The 18,781-nt window shown below is 38.0% G+C and overlaps 1 protein-coding gene across 1 annotated transcript; it reads left to right on the forward strand.

Annotated features, from left to right (window-relative positions):
* The first annotated feature begins 698 nt into the window (after positions 1-698).
* On the forward strand, positions 699-17,877 carry zdhhc13 (zinc finger DHHC-type palmitoyltransferase 13). The gene is made up of 17 exons (XM_023298897.3): positions 699-832; positions 3,190-3,413; positions 6,542-6,664; positions 7,404-7,481; positions 9,188-9,332; positions 9,465-9,529; positions 9,838-10,000; positions 10,776-10,901; positions 11,005-11,138; positions 11,826-11,926; positions 12,787-12,911; positions 12,995-13,057; positions 13,140-13,233; positions 14,357-14,440; positions 14,537-14,694; positions 15,946-16,043; positions 17,260-17,877. The coding sequence occupies exons 1-17, from the start codon at positions 809-811 to the stop codon at positions 17,399-17,401; spliced, it is 1,947 nt and encodes a 648-aa protein (XP_023154665.2). The 5' UTR covers positions 699-808; the 3' UTR covers positions 17,402-17,877.
* Positions 17,878-18,781: the final 904 nt, after the last annotated feature.

An 18,781-nucleotide genomic window follows, 5' to 3' on the forward strand; every position in this document is an offset into this window, starting at 1 on the left:
TAAATTTGTATTTTAAATAATATTGCAGTGTCTTAACCTTAATGTTTAACATAGTTGGATAAATTTGCATTTCCTAGATTATTGTAGGGTCTTAGCTATATTGCTTAAATTAGTGATAGAACTTGTATTTTACATAACATTGTAGGGTCTTATGCTTAATTTTCAAATTTGATAGGTGCACACACTTAATAAATATATGTGCAGGTGCTTAAACTAAACATTTGGATCTCAGCCTTAATATTTAACTTAGTCAGGTAAACTTGTATTTTATATCCAATTGTAGAGTATTAACCATTAAATTTAAATTACTCTGGTGAATTTGTGTAATTATAATATTGTAGGGTCTTAGGGTCATTAATATATAACGTCAAGTAAGGTTGTATTTTGTATAATATTGTAGTGTCTTAACCTTAATATCTATCATAGTCAGATAAATTTGCATTTTCTGTATTACTCGGGGTAATTATGGGGTTAATAATACAGTTAAGTAGGGTCTTAACTGTATTGTTTAAATGAGTAATAGAATTTATACTTTACAAAGCATTGTAGAGTCTAATACTTAATATTCAAATTTGATAAGTGCACTTACTTAATTGCAGGTTCTCAACCCAAACATTTAAAGTAGTTAAATGAATAATAATAATAACATTTAAAATATCTGAACTGTTGTAAATCTCTATTGGCTCGATAGCTACAGTTTTAAATGTGCTGTGTAAATAAAGAAGGCTAGACTTTTATTTTGAAAATCGTGCTGCTGAAGCCGGTCGCTGCTTCTTGCCTGAACTTTCCCTTCGTTTCTCACAACAAGATGGACTGGAATGAGGACGGGAATGTGAGTCGGTTTATCTTCATTAACTGCTTCTGTTTCCTCTGTCAAGGAGCTGCTAATTTACCGGCTTCGCACCCGGTCGAGCTCCATTGTTCTGCCGCTGTCACGCTAGCATGTTGTTAGCACTAATTAGCTAGCCGCGGTTTCATTTTAGCCTGTCGGTTGAAACCCCGTCGAGACAATATCAACTGTCACTTTAGTGTGTTAGCCTCAGTGGGCGTCGTTAGCCCGCTGCTAGTTACCTGTCGTTAAACCGGGTTCGCTAACTAGCAGCTAGCTAATCACCCAACGGTCAGGTGTAGTTAATTTCCTTGTTGGTGAAAAGCAGCACGCGTTAATGGAAACTCTGTTTGATGTGTGCGGTTGACACGAAGATGCAATGACAGCCAAAACGTGTTTAACCATGTCGCTGCTAACTTCCCTTGTCTTACCTCACCCCGGATTGTGAAACTCTAGTCAGACACATCCACCTGTATTTACACTCAACATAGCCTCTAGCTATTAGCATATGCTGCTAAGTTAGCCACCTGCCCGAATCCTGGCAGCAGCTTTTCTGATCCAGAGTGACAAAAATAGCATCAGCACATTCATCCATCCTGTAAGATGAAAAGCAGCTGCCAGGTGCTGCAGTGGAAAAGGTGGATTTCACCCCAGAATACTAAATCTACCCACCTGACAGCGAAAACTCCTTATCTAGGCTGCTCCATATGCTACAGATTTGAATGTGCATCATCAAAGAATAGTCTGAAATGGCTTTAAAGTCGTCAGTCAGCTAGTTAGGAGTGATTGAAACTGGTTAAATTATGTATATTTTACAGTATCTTACATTTTCTTACATCAAATCTTGCATTAATTGGTCTATAAATCAATCAGACATGAGGGGCAGAATAAGCCAAAATGCGGAAAAGTTAATAATACCAAAATGAAGTGATAAAATAGACTAGTGCATGGAGAACTAATCATAAAATGAATCTGATATTTGTTTTTTCTGTAAAATACGTTTGAGTAAACACTAAGCTGTTGTCTTCGGAATGCTTTATTTGTAATTTTTCACTTTCCTTTACCCCGAACATCCATAAACTCTCACATGCTGATCATTTCCTCATACGCAGCGGTTCTAGACTTCGCTCTCTCAGCACAGCCCTGAACTTCCTCATTGATTCTTGCAGTGTCTTCTCTTTAGTATTTCCAATAAACTCTCCATCCCAACTCGCCTTCCCATATTTTACAATCCTCCTCTGCTGCTCTGCTGTCTGTCCCAGCTTTTAGTCTAAACATTGAGGCTGCCAGAGCCTTAGAAGCCACCACCGCTATACAGCTGTCATCAACACATCTGGACTCTGTTCTACAGTTCAAATCAGAACTCAGAGAATGTTTGTTTAGATAAACATGCTTGTTATAACTCATCTGTAATCCACTCGTGTCATATCTAAGCTGATTGTGTTGTTATTTTATGCTAATTTGTTGTGTTTTAACTCGTGATGCTTTTTCAAAGTGTCTGAATCTTTTGAGAGGTGCCAGCAATTATTATAAATAATGATTTTCAGCTTATAATTGATATAACACAGAGAAAACGTGGTCATTTTTATGCTTCAGACACTGAAACCCGAAAATGTTTTGCTGGATAGATGGCTTAAGTGGTTATTCAGTTGTTATTATAATAGCTGCAGATCAATGAATTGATTTGAAAGTAACTGTTGGGATGTTATATAAATTCTGTGAACAAAATCCCCTGTCTGCATGAAGCGCTGCTGCTCAGGGATTTGTAATGTCGCCCAAAGTGTCCTGAAGTACCCCAGAGAAAATAAAGTGCCAGCTACTGCGGTATAAAACTGATATTATCTCAGGATATAGTGTCATATTGCCAAACCCCAGAGCTTGAACATGATGAGTCATATTGTGCAGCTGAATGTTTGTACTGTAGATCTAAAAGTTCCCCTCAAAAATAGACCAGTCCACGAGGTAAAAGCGTGGTGAATATGATGATTAACAGGGATGCTGGGGTGTTTTGCAGCACAAGAGTTTGACAGGGTTTACCAGCTATGCAAAGAAATGTAATGGGCGTTTTATATACTTTTTGACACAAGAAACATGAAATTTAACTGCCAACTTATTCTAAATTTGAGAGTCGTTTTGAGTGCTAAAACATATCAGGTTATAGATTTATTCACGTTGTGTAAATAGGATAATGAGAGAAAAATCATTTCTTTTCTGGAAGTACTTTTAACTCACTCTAGAAGAGGGGTGACGTGCACTGAAGTTCTTGGCTTGGTCTGTGCTTGATCTTGTGCCAGGTTGAACTTCCCATGTGGATCCTTTTGGAAGAAATCAGTGTATATTTCTTTGTATATGTGTTGCAGGGTCACGGTCACATGCATGACAGCTGTCGCCACGGACACTCGGGCCATTCCCACAGTCATGGGCCAAGAGCGGCGGCGTTTGGCGGCATGGCGCCCCCATTCATGCCGGCTTTTTACGGACAGTTTGGCAAAGGCACAGATCAGTCGATGGACATCAGCCAGCAGCCGAAGAAACGGTCGCACATGGACAACAGCAGCAGCTGGGACATAGTGAAGGCAACACAGTGAGTAGTGAAACGTCAGCTCTCCATCAGTGGTTTTAATGTGGGGTTACTTCTCCATTTAGTGAGGCCTCGGTTGTCAAAGTAGTAAATGAAAGTTGGTGGAAGGAAGTTTAGAACTGCCGTAATTTGTACTTTGGCAGCAGCGAGTCTCTGATGTGGATGGTTTTTTACTCTCAAGGTCTACTATTTAGAGGGTTTTGGAAAGTCTTCACATAAATTGAATTCAGGCCTTCGAAGATGCTAAATAGTGTTAAAATTTAAGGTCATGAGACTTGGTGCAATCTTATTGCTGTCAGGAGAAGGTTGGTAAGAAGCTCATCGATTCATAAGTTTGTTAAGTGTTGATTTTAACGACAACACTTCAATTAGATGGCAATGAGCTCCTAAAAACAGCACAAAACAACTACCCAAGGAATAAAAGGTCACACGGTCCCTGAGCCTTGTAGACCTGCTCGGTAATCCATGCATGAGTCAGGTCATGTTTATTGGTTATATCACTAGTATGTATTATACACGCCTGGGAAGTAGTGATATAAATGTCAATAAATGCATGTACTTGACAGTGAAAATGGAATTTGGTTACATTCAATGCTATTATGAAAAGAAAATTTAATTTGTTGAACACTTCAGAAACCCTGGATAGAAATGATTGCAAAACTAAAATTAAAAAAAGAATAGTTTTTTAATGTTAGATGTATTTAATTACATTTTGACAGCTGTTGTATCCAACAGACACTGATGCATCTGTAAAATCTCATGATAGTTTGTGTCAGAAATTAATCAAGAAGTTAATTTGGCCTTAAACTCCAAAACATATAGAAACATTTAATTTTACTGAGCCAATGTTTTGCTTTTTGGGGGTTTCCTAATCCTTTAGTTTGTTATACATTTGTGCATGTCAAAAGTCTGCAAATTCACAAAGCCCAAAGTTGAAAGGGTTAAAATTATTCTTTCAAACCAAAAACTCTGCTCTTTACCTGTCTGAAACTCCTCATTTGAAGTCCAGGCTTTTTTTTTTGTTACTTATCTACGTCAACGTTGGAAAACGTTTGCATAACGCCTGGCTAGAGGCTGGGTTGGCCCACTTTCAAATACAGAATTAGATTAGATTCAGCTTTATTGTCATTGAGCAGAGTACAAATACTAAGACAACAAAATGCAGAATGAGCAATTTCCTCGCTGTCCATCAGTATTTTCTCATCAAAATCGCTTCTGCCAGGGTTTCATCTTTCTGTCTCTACCATGAAATTCAGGGTTATGGTAGATACCCATCATTGTAATGTATTTTTTGAACATTATAACTTGTAAATGTCTTCTAGTATGCCGCTGAAATGCTATTATTAACCTATAAACTATCATAATATTGGCTTTTCAAAAATATTTTATGCCTAACGAGATATTATTTAGATACAGCATGATACAATTTAGCTCAGAACATCTACTGACTTGCAACACTTAGTTTTTAAAAAAAAAAAAATCTTTTTATCCTTCTTTAAAAAAAACCACTACATGTTAGTGTTTACTGGTATGCACCAAATACCAAGTCAATTTCCTCATGTGTACAAAAAGAAAAAAGCTGAAAAGTTATTTACTTTGTTGGACGTCGGTTTTAAAATCAGCATTCACAAGTTGTAGCTTCTATTTTGTTCTATTTTTTATGTTTATGTCCAATTAGAATTTAAAAAAAAAAAAAAAAACCTACACAATTTGTGTTGATATTTTGTACTAAAGCTGTTTTTTTAAAAAATGTTTATTTTTCATCTAAGGCCTATGTTGTGCATTCATACTTGTAAAATAGTAAGACAAGCAGATTATTGTATTCACAGCTACACATCTTGTTGGTTCATAGTGAGTTTCTGTCACTAAACATATCTGATCAGTGTATTTGTACAGGCGTTGCACAACAAAACTGAAGGAATGCAGAGCTCTGTGTTTTATCAGCTGTCAAACAGTGATGATTCACTTTTTAAAGGGTAGTTATAAAGAAAACTCAGGTAAGAGATGTGAAGGCTGCACTTGTCTGTGTGTTTAGTGTACTTGTAGTTAAATGATGAGTGAGTTTAGGTGCAGCAGAGCGAAGGTCACTCATCTTGTAAAGCAGCAGAACTAAAGAAAAGAATCTCTGGAGCTGCTTCCATCTGACACTTCATCTCACTATGTGTCATTGTGGTAGGAAACATGTCAACGTTTGGTGCCGTTTTTTTTTTTTTTTCACACCATCTGAAACTGTCATTACAGGAAGCTGCTTTTCCACTTGAACACACAGTTGACGTTTTGGTTTGCCAGCTTTTGTTGCTAAAATATGGCTTCTTCCTCCATGCTGTGTTTTATTTATTTATTAATAAAACACAGGGAATGCTGTGAAGTTATGTGATAATCGGCATCTGTCTGTTAGCAACATTACTCAAAAACAGACTAACGGATTTGGATGAAATTTTCAGGGAAGGTCAGAAATGACACAAGGACCATGTGATTAGATTTTGGCAGTGATGCAGCTTATAGTCTGGATTCATGGATTTGTTTGTATTTTGTTAAAGATTTCTGTATCATTGCGAGATAGCGGTACAGCATCACTGTAACTATGACAACAAGTGAACACTATGTCAGCTGCCTGCTAATGATCACATGATTACAACCCTACTGTGATCGTACTACCGTTGCAGACTTATTGGGACTTATCCGTTGGAAATGATACAAGGAGCAATTGATTAAATTGTGGGGGTATTTCTGAGTCCCATCAATTCCCGCCGCCGGCTACATATTTAGGTCACGCGATCCGGTGTCTGTACATAATGTACACATGCATAACACACACCTGTGCTCAGCGCAAGATCATTTTGTTTGTGGGTACATCTATGTTAAATGCCCACATTCCATGTTGCTGTGATTTCTGATCATTAATAATTAATAAATAAACAAATGCTGCATTCCTAAAAAGTAAATGCTGCATTTCTGATGGTGCCGTACGGGAGAATTAACAGCCTCGGTGGAGTACTGCACTCTCTGAGTGCTTTTCTAGTGTATTCTTTCTTTATTTTGGAGTGTTGTGCAGTTTACAGCCATACTCTGTTTAATTAGTATGATTGTGGAGTTTAAGAAGTGTGTTTTTCTGTGTGTGATCCTCTCAGGTTTGGTATCCTCGAGCGCTGTAAGGAGCTGGTGGAAGCAGGATACGACGTCAGGCAGCCGGACAAAGAGAACGTCACTCTGCTGCACTGGGCAGCGATCAACAACCGCTCGGAGCTGGTCAAGTAAGATCTACAGATATTGTATCTGTCTTACAGGAAGTGACACTACACAGAGACATGGGGAATCTGTTTTGTGAACATATAAGCAAACACTGAGGCTGTCTGATCTGTAGTAGCAGCCTAAGGTCAGTCTGTATCTTAATAATGTGGTGCTGCTCTTTTTTAGGGGGAAGGAATCCTTGAATCTTCTGTGATATTTTATTCTCTCCCCTCTGGGCTACAGTTAATTCATGCTGTAGTAGAAAATCTTAATGAGTTTTGATATCATTTTGGATGTAAACTCAAGAGAGATACATAGAGGTTTCTGAGGTTTTAGTCAAAGTTGAAAGGGATTGTTGGATTTTAATTGCTTAAAATTATGTGAAAATATGCAAAATATTGCATTGTTTTCAGTATGCATTGTGAAATGACATCTGATTTCTAAATACATACATGTTGATTATATTGAAGAAGTGTTTTGAAATTAACTATCAACGTAAATTCAAGACAATGCAAATTTAAATTAGAATTAACTCAGTTGTGATGTAGATTAATTAGTTTTGAAAACAAAGTCAGTCTTTTCTCAGGGGCTTGATTGTTTTATTAGTTGCGTTGTCAGATTATCGTAGATGAAATGGGCTGTTTTGGCCAAAAAAATGGAGACTCTGAACTGAAACACAACAAAATAACATGTTTTTAACTGTCCACACAAGTGTTTTAATACTGATTTACTCTTTGTATCTCTGCTGCTGTTTCCTCACAGGTATTTTATTTCCAAAGGGGCAATAGTTGACCAGCTCGGAGGAGACCTTAACTCCACTCCACTTCACTGGGCGATAAGGTAACTGTGTGATCATGAATATTCATATTTTAATAATTCAAATAAAGAGTCTGAATTGATTCCAGTGTTATTTAATCCTGGTTATACAGTACCATTCAAAAGTTTGGACACACCTTATCATTCAATGGTTTTTGTTTAATTATTTTCTACATTATAGATTAATACTGAAGACATCAAAACTATAAAAGAATACATATGGAATTATGTTGAAAACAAAAAAGTGTTAATCTTCAGTATTAACCTACAATGCAGAAAATAATACAAGTAAATAAAAAGCATTGAATGAGAAGGTGTGCCCGAACTTTTTTTTTTTTTTTTTTTAAAGTTATTTTTTTGGCCTTTTATCGGCTTTATTGGATAGGTGCAGTGTGAGAGAGACAGGAAACAGGAGAAGAGTCAGGGGAAGACATGCAGCAAAGGGCCGCGAGCGGGAATCGAACCCGGGCCAGCTGCATCGGGGACCAGCCCCTGTACATGGGTCGCCCGCTCAACGCATTGAGCTATACGGGCGCCCATGTGCCCGAACTTTTGACTGGGAGTGTATATCAGCCACCAAGTGTGAAATGCTGTCATTTGCTGTAACTGGTTCTGATAGACAAAGGGCTTCAGACCAACTTTTCCACTGGTACACTGGTGCTACAAACTTTCTCAGTTGGTTGAACCAGCGTGTGATGTGGTCGTGCTTCCTGTCCCTTTTTTTTGTGTTGTTGCTTTGGAACAGCGTGATATTGATCAACCTTGCATGTTGATGAATAGTTGTCTTTGCTTCACCTAGTTTTGCAGTAAGGGAAAGATTACCAGTGACTTGGATTCATTCAGAATAAATGAATATGAAAAGATATTCATTTTGTCTCCAGTCTTTTCCTTGTGTTTACCTGATGTCGCTGTTATAAACTGTCCACAGGTTAAACTCCTGACTGGCTGAACATCTGCTTATCCACAGAAAGAATTTACTGATGTACATTTAGACACGTGTCAGACACAAAATTAATTAAACAAGAGTGAAAAAAAGCATTTTAGTGTCAAATTGACCACAGAGGGATTTTATCTAGATGATCTGTGTTTGAGTTTTCTGAGTTATGTGCATTTTAAAGATCAGTAACACAGCTGATCAAGTTTATTTAACTGTGAGAGGTAAAAAATCATGATCATTGTCATTGGTTTCATTTTGCAGTCCTAGCACTGCATTAACTACGGTGATTCAATGTAGTAATTTTTCCTCTTTACTGATCTCCCTCCTGCACCTGTACTCTTTATTATGAGGTGTGTCTGACTTCTCTCTCTCCAGCAGCCTCCTCTTCTCGCTCTACATCTTGTTTTTTAAATAATCAGTTATAGATGTGTAGTCTTTAAAACACAGTAACAGATTATTTCACTTTTCAGGCAGGGAGAGATTGACTGAGCTGGTGGAGAAGAAAAAAATCCAGCTTCCAACCACAATGTCTCAGAGTAGCTCCCTGTGCCGACCAGAATGTCTCTGTAAATGTTTGCACTGCAGAGCTGCTTTGTTTTGTTTTGCATAAGCCGTGTTTTGTTTGGATCTTGGTTTACCAGACACCAGTGGTCACAATTTAACAGCCGAAGGAGGTTACACACTTTGACAACATGCAGCTGACTAGACAACATAACTGTTTCCCAACTGATTTTTAAAAAATCTTCTCTGTCATTGCTCTCGTAAACCTTCATGTTTTTGTGTCACTGATCAGGCAGGGCCACCTCCCCATGGTGATCCAGCTGATGAGATACGGAGCAGATCCCTCCGTCGCAGATGGAGAAGGTTACAGAGCTCTCCACCTCGCCATCCTCTTCCAGCACATGGCCATAGCAGCTTATCTCATGGCTAAAGGGCAGGTCAGACTCTAAAGACACACTCTTTGCTGTATCCTTTAAGTTTTCCTCTGTTACTTCTGTATTTGTTTTGACAGCCTTTTACATTTGCAGAGGTCTTTTTCACTCAGTGCAAGTTTTTTTTTTTTTTTTCAGGAAGTCGATGGTCCTGACTGCAACGGACAGACACCACTGATGTTAGCAGCCCAGAAGATTATTGGGTAATCGCCTCACTCCTTCACACATGTACTTATGGTTTGACATCTTAGTACATTAATAATCAGCGGAGTATCAGAGAACACAGTTGTTTGTTGTCCTGGATCCATCACTGATTTGCTTCGATTAAAGAAAAATGTGATTAAATGTCCAAATTTAAAATACTGTATGTTAAATTTACTTAATGTACGTCAAATTAGACAAGATATTTATTAAAACAAAAATATACAGAACAAGTTCTTGCATGCAATAACACTGATTACAATGTGACACTACTGTGTAAAATAAGCTACGTGTTGTTCCTCTGTCACAGGCCTGAGCCCACAAATTTCTTAATCAAAAATAACGCGTCTGTGAGTGCTGTGGACAAGGTGAATAGGAACACTCCGCTTCACTGCGCTGTGCTGGCGGGAAACGTAGACGCCGCCCACATCCTGCTGGAGGCCGGGGCCAGCATGGACGCAGAAAACCTTAACGTGAGCTTCAAAAAAGGCGCAGTGCAAAATCATCAGGTGTCATAGTGGAGGTTTCAGTCATCACATGGTAACACCTGCCACGAGGTGTTGCTACACTTTTTTAGTGCAAATACACGATTTAATACACAACGCTTTGTTCAGATCTTTTACGTAATTATCTCTAGAGCATTGTTTTTATTTAACAGTTTTGACTTAGACTTGAGCTTCTCTCTTGTCGCACATTTGCTTTGCTACTTAACTTGGATGTTTTCTGGGTGTGTTTTTTTTTTTTTTTTTACTCCTATCACATTTTTACTCACTGTGGGCTCATTTTTCACTGCAATATAAAGTCCTGCACCTGCATGGAAACAGGACAGCCATGGTTAGAAGCAGAGAACTCAGAAATATATTGTATGCAGTTTAACAAAGTTATAGTTTCGCAAATCATACAAAAAAATGTATAAAAATTCCTGAAGTCTACTGTCAACATGTGCATTTTTCCAAGTGCTCCTAGGTGTTGTTCATAATGGAAAAAAATGTGTCTCTACATACTGTAAATACCTCAACAAGCACTATTACTACTCTGCACATCAACTTTCTAAAGATATTTCACCATGTTGAATGTATCCTCCAACAACTTACTAGGGCTGAACCCGAATATCCGAATATTGACCCTGGACCATGCTAAAGGGTTTTGGTGTTTAGAGGGTTAAAAGCAGCACATTTACAAACACTTTTTAAAATAGGCTTAATAATGATGGATATCCTCATGGGCTTCTTTATGGTTTGTCTTCAGGGTCACACGCCCATCGACTTGGCCCACCAAGTTCACAGCCCGCTGCTCATCCACATGCTGAACCACGTCAAGCAGGAGAGGATTCGTTCCAACTCGCGCTGTCTGCGGATCGTCAACAGATACAGGGTAAACTCTCACACCGTCGCAAATTGCTGCGTTTAAATTCACAAATCAGCAAACATTTCTGATAAAATCTAGAACTTGAACTCTTCTGTTTGCGTTTTTGCAGGTCTTTCTGCAGTTTCTACTCTCCACTGCCGTGCTTGGAAGCTTTGGTGCAATAGTTGATATGGACTCGGAGTCCTGGTTACTGAAAGGGATCCTGTTGGCGTGTGTGATCGGTGTGATCAATCTGACCTCCAGGTAAGAACACACACACATATATATATAATAGTAATAATATATATTATATATACGCTACAGGCCAAACATTTGAAAGCAACCTCAAGTTTCTGTTCAAAATGCTTTTCTTAAAAACCTGTATGAATTCTATGGATTTTACTGCATGATCAGACTTTGCTTTAAATGATTTGCACCATTTTCCTCAATTTACCTTTAGGTATACCTTGCTGTTACCAGGCAATTGCTGAATAAATGTGAACAAAAGGAAAGAAGGGCTTAGTTTTAGGGTTGAGAAGATTTGCAAGAGCCACAACTTCAGTGCAAAAGTAAAAAGCAAATCACAGTTTGCATTTTTCACTTTAACTCTTTGGCTTTTGAGAGTTTGCATACAAAAATCCCAATGAATCTCAGCTGTGTCCGTATCTCTATAACTAGCACAGAAATGTCTAGAAAGAAACAGCTGAGTAGAGAAACAAGAGTACAGGTACACATAGCTGATAATTATAACAACAGTATATTCTGATGAATGACTGTTTATATGATAATCATGTTTATTTTGTTGCAAAGTACACCAATGAAACTATGATCTTTTTTTGTAGAAATTTGATCTTGCTTCCAAACTTTTGGCCTGTAGAGTATATATGAATCTTTGCATGTTATACACACCTGTTTGTTAGTAAATTAATGAGAAATGTTTTCGTCAAACAGGAATTTTCCACAGCCAGCCTTTCAGTCTCTCCTACCAGCTACAGCTCTCATGGGTTCAGTCTTCTGGATGATCGTCACCTGGTTCCTCTGGTTCCTGCCAGATATCCTTTCAACACCCTAAAGTGTTTAGGAGACAGCCAAAGGTTATTTAGGGCTAGTTTCATTGCTGAGTGGCCATTTGCAACGAACTTGTCAGCTATTTTCAGAAGCTATAGTGATTAATTACTCACATTCAACAATACTTGAGATCAGCCCATCAGAGTTGGACGTTTTTAGTTGAGCTGCAGGACATGCAGAGGATCAGACACCAGTTTCTACATTCACACAAGGAGAAAATAGTCCAGAATGCAATGCAACTCCAAGCTGATGCATTTAAAGCAGTAAATGTTATTGTTTTTCAGGAATTGGCTGCAATTTTAATTGAAAAAAGCTTACTTATGTCCCATTGTTGGGATATTTTTGGAGGCATGTCCATATGAAATGAAGGCATAAACATAACTGTAAAGTTGAGGCATCATATTTTTACATTGCATGATGTTCTGTTGAGAGTCTTTCCAGTACAGAGGAACTTTTGGTGCCCCAAAGAGTCAGCAACAAAAAAAAAAAAACAGCAACTAAATGATAAGACTTCATGATTGGGGTTCTATTTATTCAGGCATCATGAACAGTTTTGTTCATCCAAAGATCATAAATAACATGAAAATGTGTGGATTTCTGCAAAATAGTGCACACAGACCAGTCATGCTTACTGTCATGCAGAGTCATTCCCAAGAAGGATCTTATTTTAAGACAGACTGATTTTTATCATCATGATCAGAGAAGTGGTTTCTGTGTTCAGCAGTCACTAACCTTGCAGCTGAATTCCCTTCAGTTTGATGTTTGTTTGATGAATGTTTGTTACGTTATTGTTTTGATGATGAACAGAGCTGTGAAGAGAGTTTTTCTTAACGTTAAACCTCACATGGACCCAGCGCCACAGTCCAGGTGCTGTTCGCTCTTAATGCCACTGCTTTGCTCTACTACTACCTCCGCACCTACAGGACAGACCCCGGCTTCGTCAAAGCAACGGAAGAGGAGAAAAAAATGGTGAGGAGGCTGTAAAATAATACTGTTTTAAATGTAAACATTTTAGGTGCAGATGAGCTCAGTGTTTGTTTCTGTTCTGGCAGAATGTGTTAGTTTTGGCTGAAGCTGGATGTCTGGACCCCAGAATATTCTGCACCTCTTGTATGGTGAGGCTGCACACACCAGACTTTATGCATTACAGCACCATTAACACAAACAACTATTTAATGCTGCTTCATTGTTTCACAGATAAAGAAACCAATGAGAACAAGCCACTGCTTGTACTGTGATGCCTGCGTGGCGAAGCAGGACCACCACTCCATCTGGACCAACGGCTGCATCGGTACGATCAGAACTTTCAGAAGATATCAAGCTCTAGAGTGTTTGCTTTTTTCTCTTTTTCTAACCAAACCCTGCTCCTGTTATTTTAGTACCTGAAACTGTTTATTCTGCATTTAGATGAGGCAGGGTCAGGGATACAAGGTGTGGCTAAATAATCAAATGTCAAGTCGAAGCACTGCGATCTTGTGTGAATCACATGGTGTACATTGACCATTTCCACTTGAATTAAATAACTTTATTATTTTTTTAATTTTATTGAATTGCAGCATTACTCCCATTATTAAGTAGCCACATCCTGTTTGTACTATATGCATCAGATTTCTTTACTCAAGTTATTGTAAAAAAGGAGGCAATATTCATAAATATTGAAAAAAAAAATTGAGAATAACTTTAAAACTCCTGAATCCAGATTGGAAAATGACCATATGTTCATTTTTTGATGGTTTATCTTTCAAACAAATATTCAAAATCTGTTATGTAGTTATTCTGAATATTCTGCTGTGGATCAGAGAAACTCCAAACTTTCAGTGGACCTATTTGAAAGCATTTCTTTTGTACTACTGCTACTACAGAATATAGTTTTCTCACATAGATAAATGTTTAGAAAATTTAGGAACCATAAAAAAATCTGGAGGAATTTGAGTATTTCCTGAAGATTAACCTTTACTGGGAAGATCGAATATATCACAAAATATAAAATATTACTTTTATGACATGTAACACTGTATTTATCCAGTTTTACTAATTTCCCCGTTTTGTTAAATTACAGATAATTCATAAAATCTGTGAAAAAGTATTAATAACTGTGAGGGGGGGAACAGGCCAAAGGTGTACATATTATCCACATAAAATCTATTTATTTTTATAATTATTACAAGCATTTATATTTGCAACATTTGACCATTAAAATGAATATATAATACACCACCTCAATAGCCAGTAACTTTTTAAATTATTAAGTATAATGCTTTTTAGTGTTTGTCTTCGGATTTTACTGGATTTTTTTAACTAACCACTAATTGAAAACTTATTACTGCTGCCAACACAGTATCATCTGATTGTGATTTTTTTTTTTTTTTTTTTTAATAAGTTAAATATGATTCGTCTTCTCTGTTGTGTTCCAGGTGCAAGGAACCATCACTACTTCGTCCTCTTTCTGTTCTGCCTCGTGCTGATGGACGCCTGGATGTTCTACGGTTGTCTCGTCTGTGAGTTCCTTCTCAACAGTGTAACTTCAGCATCTGTCACAGTTTTACGTCGACGCCGGTTTAACCTGCCCGTCCTCTGTGTTGTGTTGTTTTCAGACTGGTCCAATCACTGTGTGCTGCATTATGAGGAGCAGGGTCTGTGGGGCGTCGTGTCGGTTCTGGTCAGCTGCTCTCCTTGGCTGCTCTGCGTCTTCGTGCTGGCCTTCTATCATACCTGCTGGGCCAGTTTGAGCCTGTTGCTCCAGCTCTACCAGGTGACTGACTGTTTGGAGTGTGTTATCAATTTTCTGTAGCTTCCAGATGTCTTATGACTAGTTCAGTTCAGTGAGTTGTCATTTAATCATGTTAAATGCATGAAGGAATGATATTTGTTACTCACATCCAGCAGCAGTCAGAATAAGTACCAATATGCAGTATAATAGCTAAGATAGACCTACAATTAAAACATAAGTAATCAGATAACCTCAAAGAAAGGCCAGTAATACATAGATCACATGTTAATAAGTTAATAGTGTGTCCATAGTGTTCTCTGTCTTCAAAACTAAATTCCAAACAACGTGTATTTTAAGTAATAGCTTTAAACAACTTACTACAAATTGTTGTTTTTTGAGAAACCAGAAAAAATTTAAAGATTTTCTTTTTTACCCAGCTGAACTGACAACTTGCTAATCATGATTTTAAAATGTTAAATTACAGAAATGTTCAAACTCGGCCATTGCAAGTTTTGCAAAAGCCATAGAATGTGGTACAACCCATCTCATTAGAGGAAAGGAAGCAACAGTGAACCAAATGTTTATAGAATTTATTAACAAGGAGCTCCGGCATTGGACAGATACAGAACTGCATGAGGCAAACTACACGGTAAAAAGGAAATGTGGGTGCTGTTTAAAAAAGACAAATAAATAAATGTAACCAAATGAGGGTTTTTAGTGTAAGAGCTTTCTCTAAAGAAACCAAAAATTTCAAAAAGTACTTCACTTCTAAATCTCTTACAGAAAACTTAATCTACAGTCAAAAGAGCACCTCTGTTTGGATTGTGACTAAACAAGGAAAATCTAAGTGTGTTTAATTAGATCAGTGTGAGTGTCTAAGCCTGGCCCGGTCCCCAGAAAGCCATTGAGAACCTCAGTACTAGTTTTACAGGATTACCACTTAAGCTATGCCATCAGTTAGTGTGGCAGCAAGTAGCTCACAACCTCAGCGCTCAAATTGCATCAACTGGTTTGTAAAGTCGTACTAGATGTTGCTCCAATCAGGATCATTTTAATGTCAAATGGAAGGTGGGATGAACCTCTCTCTCATCCTGCTTATCACTCACATATCAAAACATTACAAGGAGGCTGAGCTTAGGCTTTGGCCAAAACTCAACTTTATATCGGAGTTCAGAAGCGGTGAGAGAAGCCAAACCTGTCGAGTCTGTTGGTTAATCTTCTGCTCGTGATCGTTTGCTGAGCCTCATCTCTGTCCTTGCTGTGAGAGATTTTATTTCTTCTTTGTTGGATCAGATTGCATTCCTGGGACTGACCACAGCAGAGCGAACAAATCTGACACTCCATCAGAGGAAACTCCGACAAACCGGCTCCCTGAGGCAGAATCCATACAAGTGAGTTGCATAAAAATGTTGTTAATCTTTACGGCATCACTTCTACGTGTTTTAAAACTTGTTATTCCTCCATACTGATTACAGAAGCATTCTGCTTTTGTATTTATATCTCGTGCAATAATGAAAGTCTTGTTGTTTATTAGCTGTGATTTCTTACTTACAGCATTATTTATTATTTTCCAGACACTCTTTTAGAGTAATCTGGGCCTGCTTTCTAACTTAGCTTCCAGCCATTAGCGTAGCCTTAGCCACTGTGAAAGCATCTCATGTCATGATTTATGGCAACAGCTGAGCTTCTTTTTCACTTTTTGCAGTTTCTCTGATCCAGAGACAAGTCTGCCAGTTAGAATAGACTGATAAAGTTAATCTCAGTTTAGAAAGATGTTGGGCACTCCAGTTAGCGTTAGCCACACACCTGACAGCTAACCTCTTTAATGACACCTTTATCTTAATCATTTCCAGCTACAAGTGAATTATTGGTGAATTTTCAGTGTATAAGGGAAACTAGGCATTTTCGTGTAAGAACTGAGGCCACAGCCTTAAAAAACAACCATTTTTTTCTATATTTTAGTGCATCTCTGTAATGCTGCACTGAAAATGTTATGGAGATGCACTGAAAGATAGAAAAAGACTTTGTTTCTAGCTACAATTTGGATACCAAAGAAACTCCTATTGTGAGTTTTACGCCTCAGCCCATCTGTGAAGCTGCAGTTTATTTCCTTGTCTGTACATATAATGATGATTTTGATGTGTTTGATTGGCAGGCACCCAAGTTTAATGTCACCAAATCCACTAAATATGACATATCTCTGCTTCTGTTCATGGATTAACAGAAGCATTACAGCTGCCTTTCTTTCAGCTGGTAAACAGTTTTGAATGAGTGTTTAATATCAGAAAATGAGTCTCTAGTTGTTAGCTGTGTTCTCATTATGATGTGAGCGCTGCTTTAAATCAAGATCTTGTGCAATAATTAAAGTGTTATTGTATATTGGATCTGATTTATTAGAGATCCTGCTGTGCCAAATGTGGTAGTGATTGTCCCCAAGAAAATTAAAATGAAGATTTATGCCTTTACTGTAGATGCTGAGGTTTACAAATACAAGGAGTTTATGGCAGCTGTCATTTAGAGGCTGGCCAGCAAAAGCACGTTATGTTGAGCAGTTAAAGTATCGATCAGCTGACTGAGCCTCTCTGAACGTCTTCTGTCTGTCTGCAGTTTGGGCGTGGTGAGGAACCTGGTGTCCTTCTTCCAGCTGCGTTGTTGCGGCCTCTTCAAACCGGCCGTCATCGACTGGACGCAGCAGTTTCCTCCCGGCCGCGACCAGCAGCATGTGTTCGGACACGCCGACATGGTCTGACCTCCCCCTCTCGCGCCGCTCAGGGTCACGGGTCGGGACTCTTAACTGTGGTTCTGGACCAAAAGCACAGATTGTATTTATTTATTTTTCTACCTGTCGGCTCCTTGTAAAGCGAGTCCGACACCAGAAGTTGGGAAAACACGAAGCGACGTGTAGATTTCGTTCGATTCGGTTGCTCTTTGTACAGAATGCTGCTGCCTTATACTTGACCAACGTAATTTTAGAAAAAAAAAGGGTAAAAATCACAAAGGTTTTAGTTTGGGTTAACAGAACCTCTAAAGGCCTAAATTGTAATGGAAGTTTTGTGCAGTTTTTATGAACACAGTAAGCCTATTTTTTATCATCTGTTCTTGGAAAGAGAGAATCTTTGTATGTGTAAACACTTTGTTTTATGACTTTTGTAAAAGTTGCATGTGTTTAATAATGAATGACCACTATAGTACTTCAATAAAGCAATGTTGTGCCTATCTTCATAACTCGCTCTGTGTGGGCTCTAGATGCAGGGGGGTGGACAAAATAATAGAAACAGCACACATCAGTAAACATCACCATGGTGAGCCTTAAAAATGTTGATGTTTTGTGCAGATTGGAGCCATTTTGAGCCTCGATTTCACCCTTCCATTCTGTTATAAGTGCTTATTATTGATAAAGACTACAAAATATGGATGACTTCTCTTTTCTAGAATGATTTGTTATCTTTTTGCCAGATGTTTATGTTTTTTTTTTAAAGACTTTTGCTACACGGGACATCTTTTTTTTTTTGGTGTTTATGACTGACTTACATCTTTTCCAATATTTTTATACTATGAGCCTAATGAGTATGTACTGTATAATAAGAGTTGCTCACAAGGATGAATGCACAGAGATTTACCTGCAACTTTACAAGTTTTTTAGCCTCTATTTAGCTCAGAGTTTTAGTTTTATAATACATTTACTGTATAGATCATTCTCTCCTATGACTGGAATGAAAAAATAAGCTCTAAAATACTTCAAATTCTCCAGATATTTTATTTAGGAGCCTAATCCAAAGACTTTAAGGGGTTAATATTGGATTTCAGGTTGTCAGAGACATAGCATGAATGCTAATTTCACCTCATGTCTACTGGCAATGAGATGGTAACATCGACTTATCTTTGATCCAGACTCTGGTGGATACATTTAAACACTTAAATCAGATGAAAATCGAGTAGCTCACCCACTTATTTTGCACAAATACTTGAATAAATACCAGTTAATTTGAAACTGACATCCAGAGCTGAGTTTCTATTATGTACAAACAGTTGTTTTTATTATTTTTGATGGAACTTGACCAACAACTGGTTGCAGTTTGGCTCTTACAGATCATGAGAACATGCTTACATTAGCAAAAAGGAACAAGGT

The sequence above is a fragment of the Amphiprion ocellaris genome, chromosome 1 (genome assembly GCF_022539595.1).
Source record: "Amphiprion ocellaris isolate individual 3 ecotype Okinawa chromosome 1, ASM2253959v1, whole genome shotgun sequence".
Classification (NCBI taxonomy): domain Eukaryota; kingdom Metazoa; phylum Chordata; class Actinopteri; family Pomacentridae; genus Amphiprion; species Amphiprion ocellaris.

Bases quoted from the DNA above. Each gene is read 5' to 3' on its own strand.
- zdhhc13 (XM_023298897.3), top strand. From the start codon at position 809: ATGGACTGGAATGAGGACGGGAAT. The intron at 9,333-9,464 runs GTCAGACTCTAA...TTTTTTTTTCAG, and splicing joins ATCTCATGGCTAAAGGGCAG to GAAGTCGATGGTCCTGACTG. The intron at 10,001-10,775 runs GTGAGCTTCAAA...GTTTGTCTTCAG, and splicing joins TGGACGCAGAAAACCTTAAC to GGTCACACGCCCATCGACTT.